The sequence below is a fragment of the Pteropus vampyrus genome, unplaced genomic scaffold (genome assembly GCF_000151845.1).
Source record: "Pteropus vampyrus isolate Shadow unplaced genomic scaffold, Pvam_2.0 Scaffold19, whole genome shotgun sequence".
NCBI classification, from domain to species: domain Eukaryota; kingdom Metazoa; phylum Chordata; class Mammalia; order Chiroptera; family Pteropodidae; genus Pteropus; species Pteropus vampyrus.
The window spans coordinates 12,305,486-12,315,385 of NW_011888800.1; the positions used below are offsets into that span (position 1 = coordinate 12,305,486).

The window sequence follows — 9,900 nt, forward strand, 5'->3', positions numbered from 1 at the left end:
TGGATAGGTGCTCTGAGGTGTGGAGTCCAAAGCATGTTTACAAGGCTCTTTGCCATGTTGGCAGAGGCAAAGGTGGGAGGAAAAAGGCAGTGGGGCTTTTCCATTTTTCACTCTTTGCTCTTCCACCCCCTAAAATGTTAAGGATACACCTGCTGAAAATATTCTTTTCATTCAGGACAGGGCAAATTTTTCCAAGTTGCGGGGATACCACGCCCTAAACCATGATAAGAGTGTTCTTTGGCAGAGAATGTAGAAAGAATTCAACACACACCAAAGTTAGGCTCAAAGAGAAAGTTTATTAGAAAAGGAGCAACACTCCATAGACAGAGCATGGTCTCCTCTCAGAGGCAGAAAGTGAGAGTGCCTAAGAGAGATGAGGACAGTGACAGAGACAAAGAGTACCAAGAGGAAAGAGTGAGAGGGACTGTGAAAAAGAGACTGGGAGTAAAGGCAGTGAGAGGGACCTCGAGTGTTCCGGGACTTGAGTTTATATACCATTCTTCAGTTCCTGCGAGTTACGGTTTGAAGACTTTGTTTACCCATTTCCTTTGATATGGATGTACAGTGAGGAAGGGGAAGGGGAAGAGTATGTATGTAGTGTGAAAAGGTAAGAATATGTAGCATGAAAGGCTCACTGGAAGTTCCCAGCCTTTATTCCATACGTTTCCTATGGTTTTAGTCATAGGGAATGAATGATTTTATTTTGTGTAGAGTGCTACTTAATGACTCTGGGTTTTTTTTGTTTGTTTGTTTGTTTTGCTGTTTCCCCTTTCGCAGGTGTGGGAAATGGGTGGTTAGCAATCCCAGCAGAAATCTTCCTTTGTTCTGCAGGTGTCCTCCTGGCCTGGCTGCAGAGCTGATCAGCATATTGCAGTCTCTGAAAGTAGCTTGATTTAACATTTTAATTCTCTTACCGCCTCCCTACGATACTTTGTTTACCTAAAGATTGATAGCTAATTTTGAAAATCTCCAACTATTTCACATTTATACCTTATGAACTGACTTGTATGTACAAAGATAATATGTCTTCAACCAAGGTCTAGACTGGAGGACTATTCATTGAAGATGTAGAATGGTTTCCTGAATTAGGAGGTTCAAATAAATGATTTTTGAGATTTCTCCCAAATATAAGAGCTTTAAACTATTGGGAAAAATTATTTCTGCCATAAAAAGAAGTATTGGTTGATCACATTTTCTATTTAAAGAAGAATGAAAATTTATAGTTGTGTTTTGTCTCTCTAATGCCTAAGCCTATTTTTCTGGATATTTGTATTATCTGAGAAATACATCAGTGTAATACTATCTATATTCAAAATAATTTCTGTGCTTTCATATTTGGGGAGAAGAGTATGAAAGTTTCAGACCACTGCTTGTTAAATAGCTCAGATGTTACTGACCATCGTAATTGTCACTTTTGTCTTCTATTTTCTTGCATCCTTTCAGGAGCCTTCCGGTGGCAAGAAAAGGAACTATATCAGATTGGTTGTACATGGCTTGGTTGGAAATCCTCACAAAAAACCTCCCTCCTGTCTTACTTGTTAGAGGAAATCACAAAAACGTCCTGACTTTCTATTCTTAAAACATGAAGAATTCGAGAAACGTTCCAGTACTTTATATTGCAAATCTGACCTATGGTTGTGCAAACCTCTGGAGACTATCCTACTGGGATTCCCTATCAACTTTGTCATTATTTTTTTTATTAGTTAATAGAAGCTGTTTTTTTCTATCAGCTTAAGGGGTGTGTCAAAGCCAACGCCACCTCTAGGAAAACATCTTTGTCATTGCTGTTGATAAACAAGAAAATTAAGCAGACCCATGCTGACTTATGCTCAAGAAAACCACCAACTCGATTGTAAGCTTCTCCAGGCAAACCTAATCTTTTGTTTGCTTCTAAGCCCTGGTAGGGGCCTCAGCCCCACAGCAGGTTCTCATTAAATGCTTATTGACAGGCTGGCAGAGTAACATGGGTGGTTATCAAAGGAAAAGACCAACTGGGCAAGAAACCTGATTAAGCTCTCCCTTCTGAGAGGCTTATATCTACAAAGAAGATTTGAAAATCAATAACTGAAAACTTTAAGAAGTACTTGAGTCTATAAAATGTTTAAAGCATTTACCTAAATAAGGTTATTTAATGTAACCCAGATTATATACTTAGAGTGATCTGAGCGATCATTGATAATATACAGCTTCAATTTGCTGCTGACTGAAAAGCATATTAGTTGGATTAGAAGGCAACATATATTCTACTTAAATGAAATATATTCCATTCTTAATACATTAACTTTTCTCCCTATTAAATATTTTGAAATTTCCATCGTAGTATTACTTTGCATATTTTTTCTAATTAACTGGTTAGCACAAATGAAATCTTTATAGATGTCTAGTAATTGAAAACCAACTACCACAAATTTTCAAGCCATCATAAAGAAATATATTCTGAATCACACTTAGTTACTTACTTTATATAGCTATTGCATGAATTTAAAAAAATAATTAAAATGTGAAGTGGAGAAACTTACAAAATTTGGATTATATAAGTATTGATTTTTTTTCATTTTTGTTAGTATTCCTATAATACTTAATCACATTGAAAAACCAACAAAATTTCATTTTCTGATGAACGACTTGATTTTTTATTTCCTGACATGTTTTGACTGTTTATTCTAATTGATAACATATAAGGGAAACAATGAACCTGAAATAAAAGCACTGAAATTCATTTGCTTTGGCCTGGGTCATGTTTTTATTTTCAGTCACAAAAATCACAGTGCAATCGTGTAGCAGATGTGAGCCTGAAAATTGCTATCAGTTAGTTACCTCTTCTGAAGGTTGTCTAGAATTGGGATTTAAGATTAGGACTTTCAAGGCCAGACCCAGCTCAGAAGAATGAGAGGGAGGAAAAGGGAAACAGTTGGCAAAGCTTAAGTGGAGGGCTATCCCCATTCCAAATCTGAGAGCATCTGACTTAATTCAGCCATGGATTAGACCCTCTCTTGAGCCCTACATACCTGAAATACAAATGTGTAGGCATGGTGACCAGGAGAAGGGCACCTAGCTTTATCTGGGCTGACTTCCTCTGAAACACTTGGGAGGGTCTCTGGGAAAGGTGAAAAGTAATATGACCTTGGTAACAGGAAAGTCTGGCTCTTGTTTCTTGAGAGGCTGTTGCAGTTTGGGTTCCCTGGGAAACAGCCTCAGAGAGAGTTTAGCACGGAGCGTGTTTATTAAGGCGCGCCCTTGGGATCAACACCAGTGAAAGGGATGGGGAGGAAGCAGGAAGGGTGGAAGAAAAGGCGAGCTGTGATGCAGGCCCAAGGGCAGTCTCCGCAGACCCCATGAGATGCTCTGGGGAGGGAAGATGCCTTCAGAGTAGCCCCAAACAGGGCTGAGAGGGTCAGAACTTTATTCTCCCACATTGATCAGTCATTGGTTGTGAGCTGCCCAAGAGGTGGTGTGAACTTGGATGACAGACACAGTTCTCCACAGCTGCAGCATCCCTGAAGAGTCTGAGGGCTGAAGTCTTACTGCTGACTACACTCCCATCGGCTGAGACAGTAAGTTCTTCATTAAACAAGTGATGTCCCTATGTGGGATATCACCATGCCAATGACAGGGACCATATAAAGTAGTGGTAAACACACACAGACACAGCCACACACAACTTCAGACTGGCCTGAGTTCAAATCCTGATCTCACCATTTGTTAGTGGTTTGACCTTAAACTAGTTGTTTATTTTTCTGAGGGCTACTGGCAAGAGAGTGACTAAAGTAATGTCCCTTGGTTTCCAGGTTAACAAAGGAGAAGGACATGGATTGAGAGAAAAGGAATGGTTGGTAGTAAAAGGACTGCTGATTTTAAGGTCAAGAGCAACCATATGAGAGAAAAGGTTAGGGTAGCAGAAAATTGAAGGGATGGAAGCTGTGTTCAGATACCAGATTTTTGTAGCCTTCAGTGTCCTCCCCTTGCCCTCTGCTTCATCCACCTCTAACAGACCAATCACCTATCATCTCCATGTCTACACTCAGCTTTCTCAGCAGGAAGGAGAAAGTTGCACAGTCAAGTGCATTGATGCTCAACTTTCTCTGTCCTCCCACCTTGTTTAAAGTTCTCATTAGCTACTCCCAGGCTTTCTTCACAATGACTTTTCAAAATCTTCACCACTTTTTCAGTTGATGACCCTGCCACTATCGCTACGACGTATCCATGTACATATAAACACAAAAGGTTCTTACGTAAATAAAACCATGCTGGAAACATTGTCTGATAAGTTTTCTTAATACTCAATTTAAGGACTCGTTCAATGGAAGCTTTAAAAAAAAGATTGTAGATTCTTGGAGACTATCATAGGCCTGCTAAATTAGAATCTCCGGGAGAGGCACTGATAATCTGCAAGATTTTGAAACTACTGCTCTAGGCCGTCTCTCCTTGTCCAGTGACTTGACTGCTACCACATGCTGATATCTCCCAATTTTTAACCCAGATCTCCCGTAAGCCTCAAATATATCTATTCAGTCACTAATCTTGGTGTTTTGCTTTGAGAGTCCTGCAGACATCCTAAATGCAGATGACTGTATTTTTGTTAAAAACAACAACAACAACAAAACCCCCAAACCATATAACTGGAGCAAAGGCATCTAATTCTCCTCCATTGTCTATCAGATCCCCCCTGAAATGACCAAAGAAACATACAAATCAAAAAGATCTGCATCATAGTAGCAAACTAAGGAAGGATGCCATCCATATAAAACATTTTTAAAAAATACAGTTTACTTGGGAGAGATCAAAGGAAGCTATCAAAGGTCAGCTTGCAACCAACGTTCCTGAAGGAAAAAAGTATCACAGGAAGTCATTGCAGGAGCTCTTGGTAGAATTCCACTAACCCCTCCCCTCAGTATGCAGCTGGAGGTGAGAAGCTAGAGGTAGGAGAGTGCAGCACCAAGAGGGGTCTCTTTTGCTGGATGCTGAGAGTATTCACAAATGGCTACCCAGCAAGGTCAAACAGTATGCTTAGTGGGCACTCAAAGCAGACATGGGTGTTGCAGTGAGGAATTTCATGGATGACCTTGAAAGCACCAGAAAGATATCTGCCTGCCATAGAGGCTGAGCCAAAGAGAGAATCAATCCTCGGTGCACAACTTCTCCTAATATAAAGAGAAAAACTTGCAGAGATGAACAATCCTGTCCCTGGGTCTCACTGCTCCTAGGCTGCTGTGGTACTAAACTGGCATTTCAAGTTTGATATTAACCAAGCCTCTAGCTAAGATTAAATGAGATTGTAAAATTCCAGGTGGTATAGTGGAGGTCCCTGTGCCATTCATAGAAGACCAGCCACATCTGTCTGTTTTCAGTGTGGTATACAAGACTTAGCACCCACAGGGGCCTTGCTAGCTAGATGTCACTACATAGGTCACTTAGAGCCAGTTCGCACAGATATTTCTATGCTTTCCTCTGCAGAAATTTAGAGGACACACTGACAGAAGGATGAGATCTGTCTGGACTACACAAGGGGAAAAGAGGAGAAATTTCTCTTCGGGTGTAACTCATTTAGGTGTTAAGATGTCCCAGTTGCTGACAGATCATGGCATCCTCATCAGTTGCGGGAATAGCCAAGAGGTCAAACCTGTGCTTCAGGCCCCAGGCACTCCCACAGGGCCACCACTCTCCTTCACCATGCCAGCCCTGGTCTATAGGTGAAACCTCTCAACAGCAAGGGCGTGCCAGTCAATCTTACATCTTTTAGAATTTCTGATGTTGAAAACAACAATCTCAGTCTTCTTTTTTGTGCAGGAAAAGTATTTTCAAACAGAGCATATAAGATTTCATCTCTTCTGTGACACCATTCTAAACACACCATTATTTTAGGTCCCATTAAGGAAGAAAAATCTCTGCCATTTAAATTATGACATAATATTCTATCACTTAGGATTTTTGTTACATTAATTGAGATACCTTTTTAAGGCTTATAAAGGCATAGAATTTTAAATCAAATATGATTTTTGTGCATATAGAAAAGAGAAACAGAAGTAAAATTGATTGTACTCAGAGTAGATGTCTCCAATTTTCCACATGACGGGACTTCACTGCCACCAAGAGCTCTAGTGATGCAGCATTCCTTACAAAGGAAAACCAACATACACTATTTTGTTCCTGGCATTAATAATTAGGAAAATTATAGGTTCGAGTATGATTTTAAAAAAATTGCTTAAATGTGTCTTCTAATGAAATTAAAAATGTATGTAAATTCCAATACATAAAGTACATAAAAACAAGAAAAAAATCCAAAAACGTAAAAAAATTCTCATTAAAAACGAAATGATAAAATATGATAGAATTATACGATAGAATAGAAGATCACACATGTAAGAAATAAACAGAAAATATTAATATGTTTATCTTTAAAAATATCAAATTTAATTTAAAAAATAAAATCAAACTCTTTTATCTGCTAAGATCGTATTCTAAATTATATATAAAAAGGCTAAAAACAAAAGAATAAACAAAAATGTATAGAACCATTCAAACAAAAAATATAGAGGTGGCAATATTCAAAATGTAAGACTAAAAGAATTAGGTAGAACAGGATAGTGTCATTTTATATTTATAAAATTTGCATAGCCGCAATATAGCTATAATAATAGTGGCACTTTATATAAACAAATAGCATGGTATTGACATAAATGATACAAGAATTGTTGGAAACAAGGAATCACAGAAAGTCAATTTTCTTAGGAAACAGCTCACCTATATCATCATCTTTGACAGATCAGAAATAAGAGAATTCAAACTACATTAAAAAATGGATTTAATAGGTACAATAAATAATACTCCCCCACAGAGAATATATCATGTTTTAGGAATCTATGGTGTTTATAAAAAGATATTATATATTAGATAACTTAGTAAATTCTAAAATGTAGAAATAGTAAATACCATATTTTATCACAATGCAATAAAACTAACATTACTTACAAATATATAAACAGCAAAAACCTTACTCATTGAAAAAGAAAATCTTTCTAAATAACTCAGGTCAAAAAAGAAATAAATAATGCAATTTTAGACTCTAGCAAAAAAAGACATTAAGAATTCCATATAACAAAATGCATTTTATGCTGATAAAGCAATACTCAGAGGTAGATTTATACCTTAAGCAGATTTGTTAATAAATAAGAAAAATGAGAGTTAACATTCTATTAAAAAAGTTAGAAAGTTAGAAGCTGTGCAAAGTAAGTAACTAAAGGAAAGCACGAAGAAGAAATTAAGGTAGAAAAACAGGGAAGTAAAATTGAAAGCTGAGGTTCTGGAGTCACAGAGACAAAAGTTGAATCTCAGTTTCTCCTCTTACTAGTGGAGGGATCATTACTTAGCCTACTGAAGAGTCCATTTTCTCATTTGTAACATGAGGATTGTTTTAAAAATCTACCCTTGAAGGCTGTTGCAAGGAAATGAGATGATGTGCATTAACAGCCGAGCACAGTACCTGGCTGAGTTCTTTATGGCAAATACTTAGCTAAGTGTTAGACTTAATATTTTCAGAAAAAATAAAAGCAGTACAGCTGATAAACTCAAGTTTTGTTTGTTGCTATTGCAAAAAAAAAGAGAAAAAAGTCAAAGAATAAAATAAAAATAAACAAATTTACAAACAAGCAAGAGACCATGAGAACTGCTTTAGAGACGAATGCCCTTTTAAACTCTAGACTGGTAAATTTTAAAATTCCAATGAAATATATAGTTTTAGTAAAATATATTAATAAAATTAATACAAAAAATAAAATACCTGGTAGAATGTAATACTGCAGAATAAAACACAAAGATTGTCAAAGAATTAGCTCCAAAAGGGTATCAACCAAAAGGATTCTTTGGGGGTAGCTTCTTTTAAACTTTTAAAGAAAAGATAATTACCATTGTATTTAAATTATTGTTGAACAGAGCAAAATAAAACACTTACTTTCCCTTCTTCAGGTATTCCACGAAGCTAGCATAAACTCAATGCCAAAACATGAGACACTACAAAAACTGAAAAGTACGTATCACTTTTTTGCATGAATAATTATGGAAAAAGTCCAATATAAAATACTAGCAACTCGGTTTTATCAGTCTATTCAAACAATAATCCACCATAATCAAGAATACAGAAATTCTAGGAATACAGATCCATTGTTAGGAAACCAGTTAACTTAATTAATCACATTAGTGAGGATTAGTTATCATTTATTTATTCATAATTATTTGAATACTTATATTTAACTGCATAGAATACCTCTAAAAGAACGCGCAAGAAACTAGTAAGGGTCGACTCTGGAGAAGAAAACATGATTAATAAGGGACAAGTGGGAGAGAAAGATTTAATTTTTACCATATACCCATAATAATTACTCAAAAACATTTTAAAAATTAAATTCATAAGTAAATAAAATACTTGCCTGAGAGGCTGTGTGTAACTATTAATTTATGTTTGAAGTGACATATATTGTGAAAGTCATATGTAATAAACTTTCAAAAGTTTTATAAAGCACTAAAAAATGTAAGATATTATACCATCGCTACATTCTATTGCACTTATTTGTAAAATAAGTAAGCAACTAAAATATCACTTTAAAAAAAGAGTTGACTCCCACCACATACCTACTGATGAATTTAGTTTTTTTGTTTTGATTTTTAAAAAATAAGAGATTTTTTTTTAACTTATGATTCTCTCCTAAGTGAAAAAAGTGATAATGAAATGTTAGATTGGATCTACCCTCACAGCCCTGCATATTTTATTTTCTGAAGCTCAGGAATAACGAGTATAATCTTAACAAGTTCCGACGCTTTATTTCCTGAGCTGACTAAAACTCAGAATTGATACTATCCATAGTAGGATGGGGTAATTATTATAATCATGTGATTAAGTTTGGGTGAACCCATGCCTTCACCGCAAGTGAAGCGTATTCTTTTGCTCTTTTAAACACAAAATCCAAATAGGAGGCCATATTTACTATTACTGCATAATAAATTACACAAATTTATCAGGTTAAAACAATACCTATTTATTATCTCACGGTTTCCATGAGTTGAGAGTACAGATGTAGCTTAACTGGGTTCCTTTCCCAGGGTTTCACAACATTGCAGGCAAGGGCTGTAGTCTCATCTGAAGCTGAGGGTCCTCTTCCAAACTCACATGGTTTGGGCCAGATTAATGTGCTTGCTGCTCTAGAACTCATGGGAGTTTGCTTCTTCAAGGCCGGCAAGAGAGAAAAACCTCTTACCCTCTAGACCCTCTTTTAAGGAGCTTTCCAGAGTAAGTCAGGCCCACCTGCGTCAATCCCCCTTTTGTTTCACTTACAGTAAACTGATTAGAGACTTTAATTACATATTCAAAACCCTTTCACCTTTGCCAAACATTTAAGGTAACCTACTTGTTGGAGTGGTATCCCATCATACTCGTAGGCCCTGCCCAGCCTCAGGGGAGGAGATTCAAAGGGTATGAACATGACCAGGGCAGGAAGCATGGGGACCATCTTAGAACTCTGCTACCACCAAAGCTAGCTTATAGTTCTGAAGGTAATACCTCAGATACTAAGATTCAAGCTGGAAATCAGATAATAAGTTAAAAATGGCCTGTAAATATTCCACTATGCACAATTCATCATGTCCATTTTCCAGGAAATCTAGAACCATAAAAATACATTAAAACTGAATAAGACCTCAGAGGTCCTCCACTATTAACACAGAGTCCTCAGACAGAATATTTGTTCACAGTTCTGGTTACATGGTTTTCCAGTCTGTGTTTTCCAACGTGTTAAATAAGCAGTAACTAGCAATAAGTGACAGCAGGGATGATGCAGCAAAACATTAAAAATATTTTTTTAAAAAGCAAATACAAGCCTCAAAAACTGAATAGTTTGAGGTCATAAGTGT

The 9,900-nt window shown here is 36.6% G+C and overlaps 1 protein-coding gene across 1 annotated transcript in view; it reads left to right on the forward strand.

Moving 5' to 3' along the window:
- The window catches only part of SLC12A1 (solute carrier family 12 member 1), an 80,074-nt gene extending 78,495 nt beyond the window's left edge, over positions 1-1,579 (forward strand). Inside the window, exons 25-26 of the mRNA XM_011355175.1 lie at positions 176-249; positions 1,444-1,579. Of these exons, the coding sequence (XP_011353477.1) occupies positions 176-249; positions 1,444-1,579 (210 nt within the window). The remainder of the gene's footprint in view (positions 1-175; positions 250-1,443) is intronic.
- Positions 1,580-9,900: the final 8,321 nt, after the last annotated feature.